Consider the following 21,717-nt stretch of genomic DNA (forward strand, 5'->3'; position numbering starts at 1 on the left):
ACAACGGACAGTGAAAATAAAATCTAGTTATTTGAATTGGTTAAATTGACTAAGAGTAGGAGCCGTCGGGAACTCAATTTTTAACGAAATAGGCGCAATGTATGAAACGAAGAAGAAAAAAAAAAAATGAAAAATAAAATCAAATAGCCGAGAAAAACAAGGGTAATGTGAGCCAGAGGATGAATATGAAGCAAGAATAACCAGATATTTCGACAAGGATCCGCGCCAAGTCATCCTTACAAAAAAAGAAAAAAACTAGCATTTTGAAGTAAACTTCACAAGAGACAAACAGGCCTACATATGCAATTGTACAGTTTCTGGTAGTAGTGGGTTCAAAATAAAAAAGATATAAAGGGTAAAAAAATCAGCTAAATATGTCGCTCTCCTTTGAAGGTGAAGTTGTCTTGGGAGTCAACAGATTCTTGATACATGAAATCTTAAGGACAAAACACGTTGTCAAATATATTTAATTAGTTTTGCTTGTTTATTTACATGGTTTAACGGAGCAAAACTGACGAAAAGGTGGTATTGCTCTAAAAACTTCATGATTTTGAAAACTTCACAAGACCTCCCGTAAACTTCACAAGAGACAAATACACAAACAGGCCTTCATATGCAACTGTACAGTTTTTGTTAGTAGTGGGTTCAAATTAAAAAAGATATAAGGGTAAAAAATCAGAAAAAATAAGCCAAAAATATATCACACCAAACCTTAAAAAGTTGTAGCATCTTTTAGAAGATGTTAGTCTTTGGGGACCAAGAGTTTATTAATGTACAATTTTAATAAATGAAAAATAAAATCAAATGCCGAGAAAACAAGGGTAATGTGAGCCAGAGGAAGAATATGAAGCAAAAATAAGCAGATATTTCGACAAGGATCCACGCCAAGAAAAAAGTTTTTAAAAAACATTATTAGTTTTAATTTTCACAATTTAATATAAGTTTATTTATAAATACATATTTTCTCTCTCGTTCTCGTATTGTGCTGAAGACAGCCCTTGGACATATAACCGAAATATTCACAGAGCTGATTTTCACTGTCTTGAAAGGATTTTCCCTATTGTTTCTACTTCCTATTTGTTTGGCTACAAGTTACAAACTTTGACCAGTGCTTAAGGGGTTGAGAAGAGGGAGATATGTTGGGGGGATAATCGTTTGGTACGATTTTTTACAGACGAACAGAGTTGCCAAGTTGAACTAACTATTTTTACTTATTTATTTTCACGGTTCAACATGACAACACTGACGAAAAGTTGGTACTGCCCTAAAAGTGTCATCATTTTCAAGCAGCCAGAACGCAAACCTTAGAAAATCGCAGCTGTCGGGTATACACAGACTTAAAAAGGTCTGGGGGAGAATTTTTTACTTGAATGTCTTTAGTACTTTGAAATTAATTTAGCCTAATTTGTCATATTTGTTGAAAGGCCAACCACCACACTCGGGAGAACCAGACTGAGTTACAAAACGAGGTAGAATTAGAATTATATTTCAGAAAGGGTGCAAACTACTTGGGGGAGGGAGCCAATTAGTGGAAATATTTTTTAATAAAAAAAAATTTATAGGCCTACAACAACAAGTTATATAACAAGTATTATGTAACAGCGTTATATAAACAAAAAGTTATTTTTTTACCTTGCGTGGCGTCAAAATATAGTGAAACAAGATTAATGAAAATCTTTTAGCTGTGCCTTATCGGGATTAGATATAAGATATAATGGTTTTTGTAACTCAAGTAGTTAAGGATTCTTTGAATTTCTTCTTATTTTCCAGCCTGATATTTTTAAAATAAAACTTGTACAAATGAGCTTCTTAGGAAAAAATTCTTCACAAACGCAAACACATACGGGATCTTACGAAAATAACAGAAGAACGGGGAAAAATAGCTTAAAACATGTATGGTACATTTCGGCCTTTCTCGTTTTTTCCCTTCATATTATGCGTTTAAACACACTTTATTTTTGTTAAGTTCATCTACTAAAAGAACTATTTGATTGAATTTAATCTAAAAACAAATTTTAATCCTAATCTATCTTTTCTAGCAGGCTAACATCCTGAAGCGAGGAATACAATCCTGGCTATGTACAGACCTCTGGTATGGTGTAATAGGCATAGGTTGCACTTGGACTATGTTTACTCCTAATTTCAAATTAGAACAGCCATTTTCATCAGATTTTCTGCCATTTAATCAGAGTAAGGCCATGGCCCTCAATCAATCCCACCCCAATGAGAGTATTGACTAAAAAATACAGCATTGGATCTTAGAATCCCTATAGGCGGTGCTGATCTCTGTTCCATGGCCCCTCAGCAAGAAAGTGCAATGAGGGGTCGGGGCCAGCCATCCTGTGCTTTCGCACAACCTTCCTGTTTAACTTCCCCGGATTTCTCCAGGTACCCATTCAGAGCTGGGTCGAGTCTAGCTGAGCTTAAAGAGTCACGCCACTGACCCCCGTTTGGGTTAGTGTTTGTCTTCACAAACACATTTGTAAAAATGATCTAAATAAAAGAGAGGGTAAAAGGCTTAGGCTGCACCACGACGAGGTTTGGTCCTATTTTCAAATTAGAACAGCCATTTTATTCAGATGCTTTGTCATTTATTAAGAGTAAGGCAATGGCCCTCAATCAACCCCCCCCCCAGATGAGAGTATTGACATATTTTTAAAATCATCTAAAATAAAATAAAAGTTGGTTGACCCTTCACCGGAAATGACCCATATCTATGAGACTTGCAAGTCGATGTATGGCTTTTACATGACTCAAGATTGACTTCCGGAGTGCAAATCTAGAAAATTAATTCTTTTTTGAAATAAGAATGCATTCGCAGCAATTTTCTTCGTTCCCAAACGATGTTCAATTTTCTCTTATCAGGCCTGACTTGCAAAATGTGTTTTTTTATTATAATATAGAATAATAGAATAATAAACAATTTCCGATTTTGAGTTTACATCTTACAGTTATGCACTTTCGAAAAAAAGAGAGAGATAGAAAACATGATACGCGTTGAGGCTTCATTCGGATTCTTTCGAAGTCTGACTCATGTCTCCATAAATTTTTGTAATTCCAGAATATTGCTAGTTTCAACGAACTTCACCCAATCTTCGGTTGATTTGTATTGTTTTCTTTTTTTTCAGGTTTAGTTTCTTACTTCATTACCTTTTTCGCTTCTTCCTTTGTTTTTTACTCCACGGATTATCTTTTTGATGTGTGCGAGTTATAGACTAATATTATTCTTATAATTTATCTTCCAAGGATTTTCGATGAAAAGGTTACGATAAGCAGTAGTGGCGATTCATGAAAATGTAAGGGGGATATTTTTTAAAAACTAGAGGAGGCAATTTTCTTTTTTTTTTTTAATTTGTTAATAGCTATACAAAAAAAGTATTTTCCATTGAAAAAAAAAATCAATAAAATTCACAACCTAGGGAGGGAAAATGTCCGTATCTCTCTAATCGGGGGATAAAAACTTTGAAGGTTGACAATTTCCGCATGAAAAGTTACAGTTTTCTTTTAGAATGTTTTAAGTTTTAAGGACTTCTTGAGTCGCATGGTTTTAAATAATACCCAGGTGTACGGTGTCTAGAACCCTGATCACACCCAGGAATCTGGTCTAACCAGAAAACATGAGAAGAGTGTTATTACATTTGTATGTTATTTTTTAAAGACTCTAGGATGTCTCTTATTATTCTAGTTTTTTTTTTCTTTTTCTTTCTTTGTAGTGTTAGTTTGTAGACATTTAACAGTAACATGTAACAGTAACAGTAACATTTAACATGTAAAGGTTTAATCACTTAATAAAAAACATCATCATCAAGATGTCTGTTAGTTAAAAATGTCTTCGAAAGCTAGGGTTGGCAAATGTCCCCATCTGCAAACAGAAACTGAGACTTCCAGAAAAAGGAAAAAGTAGGGGTAACGCTGCCTGAAAAAGCAGTAACGAAAACGCAGTTTTAATGTCAAACAGTTCGTGGTAACGAACTGTAGTAAGGAGCGACCCGGCTCAATAGTAACCGAAACTCTAAAAATGAAATTTTGATACCAATAGTTACATCAAAAGAACCATATTTTATGCTGATTTTAAATATATAGGTTACATCAAGTTTAGTCTTACCTATCAACAGTTACGATACTCTGAAGATTTGCCTCATTTTCGAAAATAAGGGGGAAACACCCACTATAAGTTACAGAATCTTAACGAAAAACGAAGATCTGAGTGATTTTCCTGAGCCCTGACTTTTTATCAAAAGGTGTGACCATAAGGGTTGCCACCCAGTGAGAGACAAAGTCACTAGATTTTAGTGTTTTTGTGGTTGATTTAGTGATTTTCTTGAGCCTTGACTTTTTATCAAAAGGTTTGACCATCAGGGTTGCCACCCAGTGAGAGACAAAATCATTAGATTTTAGTGATGTTGTGGCTGATTTAGTGATTTTCTCGAGCCTTGACTTTTTTTTTTATCAAAAGGTGTGACAACCAGGGTTGCCACCCGGTGAGAGAAAAAATACTAGATTCTAGTGATTTCGTGGTGATTTAGTAATATTCTTGAGCCTTTACTTTTTTCACACCGTCAGATTCGGCGTATCACAGAACCCTACTGTAGAAGTTTCAAGCTTCTATCTACAAAAACATGGAACTTAGTTCCACGTTTCTACAAAAAATCTACAAAAACGTAGAGAAATCAAGTAGAGGATTTGATCTATGCCCGTTCAGATGTCTAAAATTGTCTTTTTTTTCGCAAAAATATATCGTTTTCATGCATTGGATTTTTAAATGAAATAATAGTGTATACATTACTTTTGCGTTAACGATAGCTGCTAGTGTATGGAAGAGCATCCTAACCCCAAAAACCTTGGGGCGTTTTCTTGAGCATCTAGGCTTGTATGAGAAGCCTAGAGGAAATTTTTAAGAACTTAATAAAATTATTGAAGAAGAATTTTGATCATCAAACAGTTCGTGGTAATGAACTGTAGTTAGGAGCGAACCGGCTCAATAGTAACCGGAACTCTAAAAAATGAAATTTTGATACCAATAGTTACATCAAAATAATCGCATTTTTATACTGATTTTAAATATATAAGTTACGAACCTGAGAAAATTTGCCTTATTTTAGAAAATAGGTGGAAACACACCCAAATAGTAACAGAATCTTAACCAAAATCACATCATCGCATTCAGCGTATCAGAGAACCCTACTGAAGAAGTTTGTCCCCTCCTCAACGCCTCGCTCTTTACGCTAAAGATTTTTTTTAAAAAGTAGATTTGTGAGAAAGAGTCAAACTTTAGCGTAAAGAGAAAGGCATTGAGGAGGGGACAACCCCTTTCATATACGGAATAATTTCTGTTCGTTTTAAGTTTTGATATCACTCTTTACTTACAGTTAAAAAAACTTGTTTTTATTTAAATTTAATTGTTTACTGCCGTTGCCTTGCTCTTTAAGTGAGTTTCCAACGGCCTATCACGGCTTCTCGCTCGGCGCTACAGCTATCCTGTTTAGCTCGCTGTGAGTTAAATTGTACTGAATTTATCTGTTGTCTATTGCATGCCATTCATACGAAAATTTAAGTTTACTAAGTTTTATTACAATCTAAATGCCCCGGGCTAGCAGCTTTAAAAATTTACTAGTGCATTCAGTGGCGTCAATAGGGGGAGGGAGCATGGAGACCAGTAACCACTTCTGTTTTTGCCCCCCTAGATTAAAAAAATACCCAAGTTTAGTGTATTTTTATTGAGAAATACCTTTATAGTACTTTCATTGGAAAACTTGATGAAAACGACAATTTTGCCCCCACTAGATAGTGACTAAATCACCCCTCTAAATGTTTGTGAATTGACGCCACTGTTTGAATTTCCAAAAGATTGCTTATTTAGATGGATCGACTCCAGACAGAGGATAAATAATGAAAAAAACACATTATAGACAAGGTAAGTACACAAGTGGTGGGTTTCAGAGTTTGGGGTCTCTGGGATTGTAATAATTTATCATTTTATTATTGTTTTAACGGGTTTAGTTAGAAAATCATTTCACCATCAATGATGGAAAAATATTCCCGTAGCCGGAAGCTTGAAGGGCCAGTTTGAGCGAACTATTAACATGAACCTTTTCTTCTTCTTCCTCAGGTTACTGTACCATTCGGTTGTATTGAACCCTTCAACAACTATAGGTTGTTTTTAATAAATTAAATTAAAATAAAACTTAAATAATCAACCAATCGAACTGAAACTCACTATTTACAAAGGTAAAACTTTAAATTCCTTGAAAATATTAAAAAAATAGATAAAGGAAACGATCCTATGGGAACAGACTTTTTAAAGAAGCATAATAGGATAATCATGATTCGAAACCAACTCGAATGGTAATTTTGTAAAAATAATTTTTTGTGTACATATGTATACAATGTTATGTACATATGTACATATGTAAATATGTACATATGTACATATGTTGTGTACATACACTGTTCTGCTTTTCTTATGAAATATATACGCATACAAGACGTTAACTTGTTTTGTTTTATTTCTAGGGAAGGAATTCCTAAGACGCTACAAGTATTTTTAATTATCCTAACCAGGTTAAAAAAAAACAATGAAGCGAAAAAAAGGAAGGACACGCCACAGAAATTAAGTAATTCCATGAAATTCTCAATCCCTACATTCCCCAGAGACAATATGAAAAGCCAGAAAAACAATTTGGTTCTTGCTGCTAGGAACGTGATGAAAAAAGTAATAAAAAGATAAACAATTTAATATTTGTCCCCGGCCCTTCTGCTCAGGTATTATGGTAAATACCGAAAAGGAACTGAATAATTAAATAAATTCTCAAAAAAGTGCGAGATATGCACTTTGACACAATGAGGGGAGACGTGGGCTCTCCCCTACGGATTGAAAAATACTTTTTTAATTTTGTTATTTTCATTGAAAATTAGTGCCCCAATGTACAATATGGTAGAGCCATATTGGCTATAGCAACAGTGGCAGTATGCTACTATTCTGTTATCCTTTCCCACACCAAGTCACCCTAAGTCACCGCCGATTTAATGCAGGAACTGGAGTCAGTCCAAAAACGGGCAACCATGATCAATCATACTGAGTAATAGAGACATTTCCTACCATGATGCCTTAGCAACACTAAAACTCCAAAGTTTGGAGCTCCGTTTGGATGACCTTATCCTGAGGCTTGGCAAAATGCTGCCGTCTAACCCTGCTCACCGTAACATTTTACCACCGGAAGCTCTGACAGTCAGGCGTACAAGACAGAAGCTAAAACTTGTGCCTGTGCGTGCTCGGACAAACCCCTATAAGAATTCTTTCGTCCCTTTTTTTACAACAATATATAATAGTGCATAATAACATCTTTTGTATTTCAACATCAAATTAGTCATTAAACCTCTAGTTAATGACTAGTTATTAGTCATTAAACATCTGAAATAAACCTCTCTCTCTCTCTCCAAGCTAAGGTGACATCTATCCCTACGTTTGCCAGTCTTGGAATTAAAAGGCTAAAGACTCTAATTGGTATTAAAAGACTCTAAGGACGTAAAACCTTAAATTAGGTGTCCTTTTCTTATACCACACTGCCGTCGTATTTTCACTGTTTATATAAATGGATTTATCCCGATTTGAACGTTTATTGGTTAGTCATAGAAAAGCAGTGTGGTCTTGGAAAAGCATACGTAATTTAATATATTACGCCGAGAATACGTAGTATGTATGGGTAAATGAGACCAACCACTTAAACAACTATAAACTCAACAATTTGTTTGCAATTAGAAGACACTCTCTCTTAAAAAAAATCTAGTGAATAGTCCGGAAGTTCATTATTCTGTGAATGACCCGAAAAGTTATTTATTTTTTTGTGTATAAATATGCTAGTTTCAATATTATTATTTTAGTATTTCTGCTTATAACGGTCGCTGTATAAATGATCAGAATATTTGGACTTTTGTGCCTGTTTTTTTCACTGTCTACATAAATGGATTTACCCCCATTCGAATGTTTATTTGTAAGGCCTCTGACACAGCATAAATATTATACAGTATGGGAAATTCCTATACTGTCCATTAGAGTTTTTGGGACACATACAATTAAAAAAAAAGTTTTTTTTAACTGCAAGTAAGAGCGACATTAAAACTTAAAGCGAACAGAAATTGTTCCGTATATGAAAGAGGTTGTCCCCTCCTCAACGCCTCACTCTTTACGCTAAAGTTTAAGTCTGTCACAACTCTACTTTTTAAAACAATAAAAAACTTTAGCATAAAGACCGATGCGTTGAGGAGGGGACAACCTCATTCTTATACGGAACAATTTCTGTTCGTTTTAAGTTTTAATGTCGCTCCTTACTTGCAGTTAAAAAAACTTTTTTTTAAAAATTTAATTTCTGAACGTTTTTGAATGAATGCACGTTTTGATTTTGGCTCACCGCACATGAATAATTAAAACGAAATTTGCACATTATTTTTTTTTTGGCTAAATACCTTTCTCATAGTTTTGATCTGACGATTTTGAAAAAAAGGGGCGGGGGAGGGGGCCTAGTTGCCTTCCAGTTTCTGGTTACTTAAAAATGCAACACGAATTTTTCTTTTTTACGAAGGTTTTTGTTAGTAATAAATATACGTACCTTACGAATTAACTTACGTAATGAACTTCTATATTTGTGTATTTTTATTACGTATATGAGGGGGTTCGCCCCCTCGTCAATACCTCGCTTTTTATACTAGAGCTTGAATTTTGTCCAATTCTTTAAGAATGACCCCTGAATCACAAAGGCCGTAGAATAAATAATTGAAATTACTAAAAATACTTTAGCTTAAAGAGCAAGGTATTGTGGAGGAGACGGACTCTCTTATATACGTAATATTTTCTGTTTGTTTTAAGTTTTAATGCTGCTCATTACTTCCAGTTGAAAAAATTATTCATTTTCTCTTTGCTTTTTTTAAACATACTAGAAAATCCTGCACCCCCTTCATGGAAATCATCTTTCCTCATGATAAATTCTTCCATGGAAATATCCTCCCACGTAATCCCCTCCCCCCGATATATTCGAACCCGACGCGAAAAATATCCCTGAAAACGTCTGTACACTTCATGATAACCATTACTGTATGTAAACAATGGTCAAAGTTTGTACCTTGCAGCCCCTCTCCGGGGACTGTGGGGATCAAGTCGTCCCCAAAGACATTGTTGTTAGGTTTTCGACTTAGCTGAACAAAATGCCTCTCTCAAAATTTTGATCCGGTGACTTTGGGAAAAAATGAGCGTGGGAGGGGGCCTAGGTGCGCTCCAAGTTTTTTGGTCACTTAAAAAGGGCACTAGAACTTTTATTTTCCGTTAGAAAGAGCCCTCTCACGACATTCTATGACCACTGGGTCGATACGATTACTCCTGGGGAAAAAAAAACAACAAAAAAACCAACAAAAAAGCACGCATCCGTGATCTGCCTTCTGGCAAAAAATACAAAATTCCACATTTTTGTAGATAGGACCTTGAAACTTCTTATGTAACTATCGGTATCAAAATTCTGTTTTTTAGAGTTTCGGTTTCTATTGAGCCGGGTCGCTCCTTACTACAGTTCGTTACCACGAACTGTTTGATCAGTCACAGACATTTCGTCATGACTCCACCTTGGCGTGTGCACAATGGCAAACTTTAAGCACATTGTGATGGGAGTACAGGAGACCTGTTGAAGTTATTGCTGTGACGCTTTGGGAAACTTCCCAAACCGCGCGATGTGATGTGTCCCATTCTGAACCAAATTTTGCACACAGTATACCATTTATGATGTGGCCTCTTAAAAAATTAATATTTTACAAGAGATATTGTCTGTTTATTCATGTATGAATCTGTAAATTCGCCTGAGATGCACAACTGTCTATATCGATTGACCAATTCAATATGCTAGAGCCATGATCTCCAACATGGGGTGCTGTCTATACTGTCTATATCGATTGACTGTCTATATCGATTGACTATATCGATTATACTGTCTATATCGATTAACTGTCTATATCGATTGACCAATTCAATATGCTAGAGCCATGATCTCCAACATGGGGTGCTGTCTATACTGTCTATACTGTCTATATCGATTGACTGTCTATATCGATTATACTGTCTATATCGATTAACTGTCTATATCGATTGACCAATTCAATATGCTAGAGCCATGATCTCCAACACGGGGTGCTGGCCACACCGGTAGGGCATGGCAGTAATTTGGTGGGTCATGAGCAGGACATGCACCCTTCGGCTGACTATACTTGAGACCCTTAATTTTGCCGAAAAGAGATTTTTCACATGAATAACGTCGCATTCAAATGAATTTAAAGAGCACAAAAGATGCATGATAGTATTGCAATGACGTCATACATCGTATAAGTGTATTCATACAATATTTTTCATTAGTATAGAAAATGCCTAGAGGAAAAGCCAAAAAGGTACCAAGATAATGGCCTTTTAAGCTTTATTTTTCATTAGTATAGAAAATGCCTAGAGGAAAAGCCAAAAAGGTACCAAGATAATGGCCTTTTAAGCTTTATTTTTCATTAGTATAGAAAATGCCTAGAGGAAAAGCCAAAAAGGTACCAAGATAATGGCCTTTTAAGCTTTATTTTTCATTAGTATAGAAAATGCCTAGAGGAAAAGCCAAAAAGGTACCAAGATAATGGCCTTTTAAGCTTTATTTTTCATTAGTATAGAAAATGCCTAGAGGAAAAGCCAAAAAGGTACCAAGATAATGGCCTTTTAAGCTTTATTTTTCATTAGTATAGAAAATGCCTAGAGGAAAAGCCAAAAAGGTACCAAGATAATGGACTTTTAAGCTTTATTTTTCATTAGTATAGAAAATGCCTAGAGGAAAAGCCAAAAAGGTACCAAGATAATGGCCTTTTAAGCTTTATTTTTCATTAGTATAGAAAATGCCTAGAGGAAAAGCCAAAAAGGTACCAAGATAATGGCCTTTTAAGCTTTATTTTTCATTAGCAGAGAAAATGCCTAGAGGAAAAGCCAAAAAGGTACCAAGATAATGGCCTTTTAAGCTTTATTTTTCATTAGTATAGAAAATGCCTAGAGGAAAAGCCAAAAAGGTACCAAGATAATGGACTTTTAAGCTTTATTTTTCATTAGTATAGAAAATGCCTAGAGGAAAAGCCAAAAAGGTACCAAGATAATGGCCTTTTAACTTTAATTTTCATTAGTATAGAAAATGCCTAGAGGAAAAGCCAAAAAGGTACCAAGATAATGGCCTTTTAAGCTTTATTTTTCATTAGTATAGAAAATGCCTAGAGGAAAAGCCAAAAAGGTACCAAGATAATGGACTTTTAAGCTTTATTTTTCATTAGTATAGAAAATGCCTAGAGGAAAAGCCAAAAAGGTACCAAGATAATGGCCTTTTAAGCTTTATTTTTCATTAGTATAGAAAATGCCTAGAGGAAAAGCCAAAAAGGTACCAAGATAATGGCCTTTTAAGCTTTATTTTTCATTAGTATAGAAAATGCCTAGAGGAAAAGCCAAAAAGGTACCAAGATAATGGCCTTTTAAGCTTTATTTTTCATTAGTATAGAAAATGCCTAGAGGAAAAGCCAAAAAGGTACCAAGATAATGGACTTTTAAGCTTTATTTTTCATTAGTATAGAAAATGCCTAGAGGAAAAGCCAAAAAGGTACCAAGATAATGGCCTTTTAAGCTTTATTTTTCATTAGTATAGAAAATGCCTAGAGGAAAAGCCAAAAAGGTACCAAGATAATGGCCTTTTAAGCTTTATTTTTCATTAGTATAGAAAATGCCTAGAGGAAAAGCCAAAAAGGTACCAAGATAATGGACTTTTAAGCTTTATTTTTCATTAGTATAGAAAATGCCTAGAGGAAAAGCCAAAAAGGTACCAAGATAATGGCCTTTTAAGCTTTATTTTTCATTAGTATAGAAAATGCCTAGAGGAAAAGCCAAAAAGGTACCAAGATAATGGCCTTTTAAGCTTTATTTTTCATTAGTATAGAAAATGCCTAGAGGAAAAGCCAAAAAGGTACCAAGATAATGGCCTTTTAAGCTTTATTTTTCATTAGTATAGAAAATGCATAGAGGAAAAGCCAAAAAGGTACCAAGATAATGGACTTTTAAGCTTTATTTTTCATTAGTATAGAAAATGCCTAGAGGAAAAGCCAAAAAGGTACCAAGATAATGGCCTTTTAAGCTTTATTTTTCATTAGTATAGAAAATGCCTAGAGGAAAAGCCAAAAAGGTACCAAGATAATGGCCTTTTAAGCTTCCTTCTGACGAATAGACGTAAAATTTGGAAAAACAAAATTTAAGTACCAAGGATGGGGCGCCATGATTTTAGAAATACCTAGGTGGGGCATGACCCAAAATCTATTGGGAACCACTCTGCTAGAGTATCTCACTTTCGTACGATATTCATATCAGACCATTCAAACAAATCATACGGAAAATGTTCTTAGAAAAGCACTAGGACACACAAGTACTTGACGTGTGAGGCACCGAGTCTCGTATACACGCTCCCTTAAACCGAAGAATCTTCATATTTTAAATATGAAGTTCAGGTTCAGTTTTCAAGTTCATGAAGTTTTGAGATGTAAGGTTGTGTCTGAGAGTAGAAGCACTAATCATGTTACCTGTATGCCCAAAATGTAAACACTGTGGTTCTCGGTGTGGCGTCCACGAATAGACATTCGAATATTTGAGATATATGTTTTTATTCGTTGATAAACCCACTGAACTTGAAAACTTCATATTTAACTGAAAACTCTTGCATCGGTGCTCTTTATTCATCCACTCTGTTTTTGTTTTTCTTTTTCTCTTCCTTACTTTTTTTCGTTTTTTTTTACCTTTGCTCGCTTTTCTTATATGTTTTACTGTTCTTATATTTTTACCGGCGTTTTCTGAATTTTTTCCAAGTTACCACCTCCCCTTGAAACAAGTTCCCGCAAACGTACCAGCTGCTATAGATGCAAATGCTGCTGCTGCGTGATTGTAGAGGCAATTTTTACCTAAAATTTGTTGAATTTTTACCAAAGATCAAGGTTGCCACCCCTAAAAATTTATCACTATTTTTGGTGATTTGTTGTATTGCCTAAAATAATAATCACTAAATAAGAACATAAAACACTAGATTATTCAAGAAAATCACTAAATCAACCACAAAATCACTAATCTAGTGTTTTTTGTTTAATGACCGACAACCCTGCCAAAGATGTCCACAAGGAAAAAGATTGTGCCAAATTCCTTGTGTTTGAGCTAAGGACACCTGGGTGACAGGATACAAAAAGCAAGATTAGATATACGTTAAGATGACAGTTTGGAATAGCAGTTTTCCTATCTATAAGAATAATCTGACAAAGATACAGAAAACGCTTGAAAACAAATTTTTCACAAACTGTATCAACACGGATTTTCAGACCAATTTCTAGAGTTCCCCACTTCTGCAGTACAAGCATAACATTGGAATTAGTAAGTAATACATATCATTCACGAGCGTTGACTTTTTTTTTATCCAAAAGTGTGACTACCAGAGCTGCCACTGGGTGAGAGAAAAAATCACTATATCTTAGTGATTTTGTGGCTGATGTAGTGATTTTCTTGAGCCTTGACTTTTTATCAAAAGGTGTGACCATAAGGGTTGCCACCCAGTGAGAGACAAAATCACTAGATTTTAGTGATGTTGTGGTTGATTTAGTGATTTTCTTGAGCCTTGACCTTTTTTTTATCAAAAGGTTTGACCACCAGGGTTACCACCCGTTGAGAGAAAAAAATACTAGATTTTAGTGATTTTGTAATGATTTAGTAATTTTTTTGAGCCTTTACTTTTGTCTATCAAAAGGTGTGACCACCAAGGTTGCCACCCGGTGAGAGAAAAAAAAAAATCAAAAGGTGTGACCACCAAGGTTGCCACCCGGTGAGAAAAAAAAAAAAAAATACTAGATTTAGTGATTTTATGGTTGATGTAGTGATTTTCTTTAATAATATAGTAATTTATGCGCTGATTTTGTGAATTTTCACTTTTGGCAATACAAAAAAAAAACACTAAAAATTGTGATAAATCACTAGAGTGGCAACCCTGGTGGCCACAGACAAAACGCGAGTAATAAAGACGCCAAGAAGAAATAATCCTGTGGTACCAATCAATTTAGATTTTGTACTTGTTTATCCACAGTTTTTTAGGTTTCTAGCACGTATTATCTTTATTACATGTAGATTTCAGGCACCCAGATAGCTGCCCCTTTAATTACATGGTAACATAAGAAACCATATACTTTTTGTCAGTGGGTTTGACCAAAGAGTATTGGGTAGCTTGGAGTTGGAACCACTGGCAATTTTTTTCTGGTGCCCTCTTTCCCTGTTTTTTTCACTCTTCTTTTTTAGAAAAAATTGTCAAATAGGTCAATTCTTGGTACTTTTGTCACATTCCCCCCCCCCAATATTTTGCTCATTAGCACCCTTGTCACATTGGACCCCTCCCCCAAGATTTTGCACTAGATCCGCCCATGGTTGAAACTTGCGCTAGTATCGAAAAAAAAACTATTAACGCCATCTAACATTTGGTGACACTAGGCTTTTTTAGCGCAATTATAAGAATAAATAATTGAATTAGTGTAATTAGTAAAAAAAAAAGTAGTAATAAATATATGATCTCATTTCCTGACAGAAAACTGATCACAAAGCTTGAAAAAATGCCAAGTGTCACCACAGGCTAGATGGCTGTGTTTTTTTTTTTTTCGACACTAGAGCCAGTTCCCAGCCTCACAAGTTACCCATCTTACAAATTAAACATATAAGATACTCTTTGGTTTCGACTATAGGATCGCTCGGACATAAATCTTTATACCCTTTCTCATGCCGATTACATTCCCCAGGAAACTGTTGGGCTTAAACAATCATGAGAACGTAACACGATTTTCTTCACAATGCAACAGCACACGCAACATTTTTAACACAGACAGCAACAACGTAACCAAGCTATTAATTTGCATATTAAGTAAGCTAGTAAGTAACGCCACAAATCTTACATTAAAAATATCCCAACATGCTCAGAAAATATCTCAAACTTAAAAGGCAGCCTAAAAAACGTACAAAAAAAAATGGAAATCTGTTAAGAAATCCTAGTTCAAAAGATGACGCAAAATACGCTCCTATTGAATAATCTACGGCTTTTTATGTTAAAAAACCTTCCATCTTTCTAGTCCTTAAGCATTTGTATCGCCTCTCCCCTTAATTAAAGTAAAATGTCATCAAGGGGAGGGAAAGTAGAAAACGGTTGAAAGTATTTCAAAAAGCTGCTGAAAGGCATATATTAATTATTATTGGAACTAAAAAAAACGGGCATGGCTGGGATATTGAAAACCTTGATTTAAGCCTTACTACTGCTACTACCACTACTACTAACAAATCACCACAGCAGCAAGCTGCCAGAGTCCAACACAGCAACTGAAGCTCCTCCTCACTCCCAACCTATTCAAAGCCTCTCTCTTTACACCCTCCCAGGGTGTAAAACCTTTCTACCAAATATTAAATCTGATTTTAGAGTCATAGTCATAATTTAAATAAAGTCACAAAGTCACGAAACTTAAAGTCACACAACAAAATAAGGCGAAGAATGCGCCTTATTTCATTAAATAAATAAACAATATATGTTTTGTAATCTAGAGGGGGAGTATTTGTTTTTATTTGTTATTTATTTGGCAATGAGAATAATAAAAAACGTGCTTTTCAGCAAATATACCAAATGCAGTATTTGTTGAAATCTCGGGGGAGGACGGGGAGGGGGTCCAAAAATTCTAGACCTAAGAATAAAATAAGTTTACCCTCTTCCCACTGCGCTTTTCGTCTTTTGTGATATGATCTTCTCCAAGGGTGGCGCCAAGTTTTACGGGGTGCAATTTCCTTATCTGGCAAAAACGCAGCCAGAGATCCTTCAAGCATATCCGGGTTTCCGCAGATGGCATGCGCTGTATCACAGTAGTAGCCACACTGAAAGAAGTATACAAAGGGTTGTAAACTGTGTAAAGACAGGACATAATTTTCCGTTTCACTGAATATGGTTAAAGTAAACGCTAAGAAACTGAATAGAAGACCCCAACAAGGTCAGGCCGGTGAGGGAGAGATTGAAAGTCCAGCCTCCACTTAAGGGCGTGCTATGAGAACAATTAATTTTCAAAAAAAAAATCAACGCATATATATTACACTTCAATCAAAGTTTTTTTTTTCTTTACGGAGATTTGGGTACTGAGGGCCATCATAATACTTGAGAGAAATCCATGTCAGACCTTAACGAAGAGTCAAGTTTTACAAATCAAATACATAGACAACCTAAACAAGAATTTACTTAGAATCGTGGGCTTCTAAGGGATAGAAAACTAGAAAATTGGGGAGTTAGGCGCAAACTTTTGAACAGGCGATTTTCCTTTCTTAATTCATGTCATGAAATCAAACTTCAATGAAACCTTTATTCCAAATAGTGGTGAGTTATATCCAAGTCCCTGACTACCTTAAACCTCCGAAAAATACATACATTTGGTCCTGGAAGCTCGCAGGTGTGACCCACACCGACCCGTTTGAAGTCCTTGAGGACTGATAACTAAAATATATAAAAAACAAGGCGTATAAAAATAATAAGGTTTATTCCAAATGACACCGATGTCATTTGGAATAATCATATGTAAACAATTTATTAAATTGAACAAACAAATGATCAATACAACTACCCATGGAAACTCAGAGGTGTGACTAAAACATATTAATTGGAAGTCCTTAATGATTGATGAACCATGTGGTAAAAGTAATCAAGAAAATCTCTCCTCCCTATTGGGCAGTAAAAAGTAATGTGCAACTTATATGTAACATAACAACAATAAAAATGGTTTTGTCCTAAGGTGGCCCTCAGGGTCCTCACTTGCTGCGAATAGTAGAAGGTATTATGTTGTAATGTTATTTATTGTATTATTATGTTGTTGCGTTATTATTATTATAATGACCCTTGTAATTTATGAGTAACATAGCGATATCAAAAATGGCTTTGTCCTACGGTGGCCGTCAGGGTCCTCGAACACTACGGTGAGCTACTGTTCGTAGTAGTTATTATGTAGTCACTATAATGTTGTCATCTTGTTATCACTATCTTTGTATTGTATCGTTATTATTATGCTGCATTATTATGGGTAGAAGTATTATTATGTTTTAGCAGTAGTTATATGTTGTTTAGTGTAATGGTAGTTGCACCCTATATCTAATCTTCTACGGGGGGGGGGGTTACAGCCCCATCTTAGATTTTATGTCCGCTCTAGAGCACCAAGCAAGCTCCATCGCAAAATTTAAAAAAATAAAAATATATAGAGGGAAAAAAACGTCACAATATTTAAACAAAGCAGTGGACAAAAAAAGAAAAGAAAAGAACATTAAACTTTCAATAATAAAAATCCGAAAATTTCGATTCCACGTCCGGAAGCCTTTATCAACCAAGTTCATTTCCAGAGAGTCTTTATCTGGGGAAAACTAACTAGATTAACCGTTGGAGCTCAAATAATTTCTGATACCACATGCCTTTCAATTCGCTGAATTTGACAAATGAAAATATAGAGAAAAAAACGGGTATCATATTTAAACAAAGCAGTAGAAAAAAGCAACGAAACTAAAAAAATCCGAATATTTTTAATCCACGTTCGAGAGTCTTTATCAACAGAATTTATTTCAAGAGAGCCTTTATTTCTGTTGGTAAGGGCTCTTGGACGTAAATTTGAAACATTAAAATTTTTATTACTTAAAGTTTGTTAATTTCTTAAGCCACATTGGCCCGCCATAACATAAAGAAAGAAAGCGATCAAAAATAGGGCTTTTAAAGGTCAAATGAATATACTGAAGAAAACACAGAAAGCGAATATTTCGAGGAGAGCAACCGCCTCTCTTCTTCAGCGCGAACAAAATAATAAGATCAAGAAAAAAAAGGAAAAAAAGCGCGGAAAGTACAACAAAACCACTGAAAACTAGATGTACGTTGCATGGGCAAAGTGAGATGTTGCAGCAACCTTTGTTCGGCTTCGCCGAGCAAATTGTTGCGAGAGCAACACTTTGTTTTTGTTTGCTCGCTTCGATTAAACGCTGAAGTTGTTAATCTTTAAGGATCTTAAAATAAATACTAGGTACACCAACTTGCAAAAGTTGCAGACCCCTTATTGCAACTAGCAAAAGTTACAAGCCCCTCATCGCTGAAGATGATTGTAGTCTAACAGCCGATTATTACTTACAAGTCCCCTACATGTCTTACCACTGGAACCGAAATGGTCTTACCATCAAATACACCGGAAACAAATAATAGGTACACCTAACAAAAGTTGCGAACCCCTCATCACCGATGATGATTATGAGCTAACAGCCGACTGTTGCTTAAAATTCCCCTATATGTCTCACAACTGATATCGGCCTATTTTGGTTTCAGTGAGTACCTTACTACTGAAGTTGTCTACCACTTTAAACTTTCAAACTGGTATACCTCATGAATAAATTTTTCTACCAAAAAATGGATGACATACACTGTGATCAGTTCATCAAAAGCTACCGACTTCCGTCGAGAAAAAAAAATCTATCTGTCTTAGTTCAAAAGTTGAATTTTTTGCCGTAGGCTAAATTTCTAACGTTATCAGTTTGAAAGGAGCAAAGGATAAACTCTAATTTCTTTAGCAATGAGAGAACTTTTAAAGCTTAATAGGCACATCTGATCATTTATCTACCGCAACCCCAAGTGCGAAAAACCGAATGATAAACTGAGCTGAAATCACGAACAGAAATGGGTAGAAATAATAGATGGCAGCTGTAGGCCGGGTAACTGCCGCATACATATAACACTTATAAATTTTAGTCCTTCTTCAATTTGAAACTGAAGCGTGTCTGCTTGCCTGCTAGAAAGGAGCTTTCCACTCGAAAGCAGAAACATGGTTTGATGAAACGAAAGCTTGAGTACATATCTTCAGATTGTTCTCTCTGACATAGGCTATAAAACTCCATGTCACTTCACACACTATAGGCTCTGGCCCAAGGACAAGCAAAAACCATCCTTTTTGGCCCCAGGCAGGAGTTCTACGAAGCTTTGCAAAATGCAAAGTCATATTCATCAATCCGTCCTAAGGTCCACGCTTTCTGTAAAAAACACAGAGGTTAGACCCTTACCACTTTCTAGGAATAAGCTGAAATCAGGGTGCTAGGAACATAAAAAAAAAACAAAAAAAAAACGGCAAGACCAAAGTGTTGCTCTCGCAACACAAAAACCACCCAAAAATTCAATAAAATTCAATAAAAGACTAAAAATTAAAAGAATTAAAATCAAATACCTGACAAACAATAAAGTGAGTTATTCGCCAATATCCGCGATTTGCACAAAATCCAAACAAATATGAACTGCCATCGACGGATACTACCGAACAATTCTTTGACTTTGATTTAATTTTTTGGCGTTTTTATTCTTTGGTTTTGTTGTACTTTCTACGCTTGTTTTTTGGTTTCTGTTTTTTCCTTAATCATATTATTTTGTTAGCGCTGAAGAAGAGAGGCGGTCGTTCTCTCGAAATATTCGTTTTCTGTGTTTTCTTCAGTATTTTTATTTGGCCTTTAAAAACCATATTTTTGATCGTTTTCTTTCTTTACAGTTTATTCTTTTTTCAGGTTTTCTTTCTTTATGTTAACGTTTGTTGTTGTTTTTTTATCCGCCGTTTGGTTTATATTATACCCGTTTCTGGATGGAAAGACAGTATGGTCTAAGGAATTATTTAAGCTCCAGCGATTTATCTAATCGGCTTTCTCCAGACTTATTTGGTTTTCAATATGTCATGGAATTGTGTTCCTCATAAGCGTGTTATGTCATTTTTTCTCACCTATTGAAATAATAGGAAAACGAAGTTTATTCATCTATCTTTTTCTTTCAATCCCAAGGGCAGACATAATTTCCTGTTTCGAAAAGTTGACATAATTTTGGTGTCCCCAAGGAAATTCTGACTTGTGGTAAGGTAAGCATTTCTTTAGTAATTTATTTTCCAGTCAGCTTAAAATGCTTTTGTCTTGCTAAAAAAAAGGCAGATGCATCAAATCAAAATAACTTGGACACAAAAAGATTAAATACAAAAAAGATTAAATAAAAAATCACATTCATCACCTTGGGTTCGTGGTTTGAAATCAACAGGAGATGGTCGCTATGTTAGAGGAAGCTAATTGTCATGAATGTGAACACTGGTTTGTGTGGTATAACACGGATATGCTGTTCCTAATAACATCAATCAGACGCGGTCCATGAAATTATTAATTAAACATTGCAGTATTTAATAGGTGTGTTTTTTTCAGTAAAGCATAAATGGGACTATATCTATAATAACCATGAATTCATGAGTTAGGGTGATTTCTTGTTTTTTTTTTGTGATTTCTAATAATAATAAAAATGATTACACTGATTATGGAAATTTAGCCGCTTGGCCCAGACGTTTCAAGATTTCAAGAATTTAAGAATTTCAAGCTTTTTAATTAAATATGTGGAATCTAGTTTAATAGAATTTAATCAATACGGATAATTTCCAGTATCTTTAAACAAATATTATAAGCTAATCCCCTCTAACAGAAGATTTAGTCGGCATTTAGGGGAGCGTAAGCATCGCCATGGAGTGGATCAAATGTAGGAAGAAAAGATTGTACACAGCCAGCCACCATCTGGCTGACCAAAAATGTTACTTTTCCTTTTTGCAAAGATTTGCCTGCTCTCCGCCCCTTGTGTTCACTTCAGGGTGCATCTTATTTCCCCACACATATTACATTTCCGCCATACCAGGCACAGACAACCGGCCTCTGGTTAATCGATTAGCTACCAGAGAGTTTAGAAAGGATATGTTTTTTTTCAAGGGATCGTCAGCAACCTGCCCTGGTGTAAATCTCGCAGCGCCTCTTGTTCCACCACAATCCCACAACGCGAAGATTCTCCACACTTACCGTGGCATGCTTCGTGCTAAGCCATGCAAATTTTAAAACACATGGCGTGCGTCACCTTGTGTACCTGATTTTCAAAGATAGGCCACCCCTTGGTTTTTAGTTACAACTCAAATTGATCAGAAATCGTCCACCACCAATAAGACGGATTTTCCCCTAAATTTCGGACTCCCTTCTATGAGGTGGAAAAGAGAATATAAATCCTCTTTTTAATTATGTAATGACAACAAGAAGAACTTTTTTGTCGTTGAGCCTCCCCTTCTGCGAAAAATTGATTTGGGTCCCTCACGCATTTACATACAACAGTGAAATATACCTAGTGCCTTTTTTGTTACAAAAGCCCTGCCCCCTCCCAAGTTTGAGTCCTCTCGAGAAGAAAAGTTACTACTTGCGTGTCTGGTTCCATCTATTAAATTCTGCTGCTAATTCAAAAAGCATCAATGCCCATTTTTAAAAATTGATGTATTTGTGGTGTTTCCAAGGGAATTCTAACTTGTGATTAGAGAAGCAATTCTCCAATAATCTATTTTCCAGTCAATTTCAGCTTGGTTTGTTTTGTTGAAAAAGGTCAGGTTTGCTTACAAATCAAAAAAGTTTGACTATTTACCAGCAAAGGACGCTTACAGAAATAATTATTTGGCTTCTCTTTCTAAAGTACAAAAAACAAATGCCTTTAAAAGGAGCAGAAATACTCCGAGAACTTGCTTTAAAACTTTACAAAATGAAAAGAAAATATTCCCTGGTGTTTTCAGCAAATTTGATGTTTT

The 21,717-nt window shown here is 35.3% G+C and overlaps 1 protein-coding gene across 1 annotated transcript in view; it reads right to left on the reverse strand.

The window, feature by feature from the left end:
• LOC136040179 (extracellular serine/threonine protein CG31145-like) overlaps positions 1-21,717 on the reverse strand; it is a 205,437-nt gene that overhangs the window by 16,761 nt on the left and 166,959 nt on the right. Inside the window, exon 7 of the mRNA XM_065724326.1 lies at positions 15,799-15,964. Coding sequence (XP_065580398.1) covers positions 15,799-15,964 — 166 coding nt within the window. The remainder of the gene's footprint in view (positions 1-15,798; positions 15,965-21,717) is intronic.

The sequence above is a fragment of the Artemia franciscana genome, chromosome 20 (assembly GCF_032884065.1).
Source record: "Artemia franciscana chromosome 20, ASM3288406v1, whole genome shotgun sequence".
In the NCBI taxonomy this organism is placed as follows: domain Eukaryota; kingdom Metazoa; phylum Arthropoda; class Branchiopoda; order Anostraca; family Artemiidae; genus Artemia; species Artemia franciscana.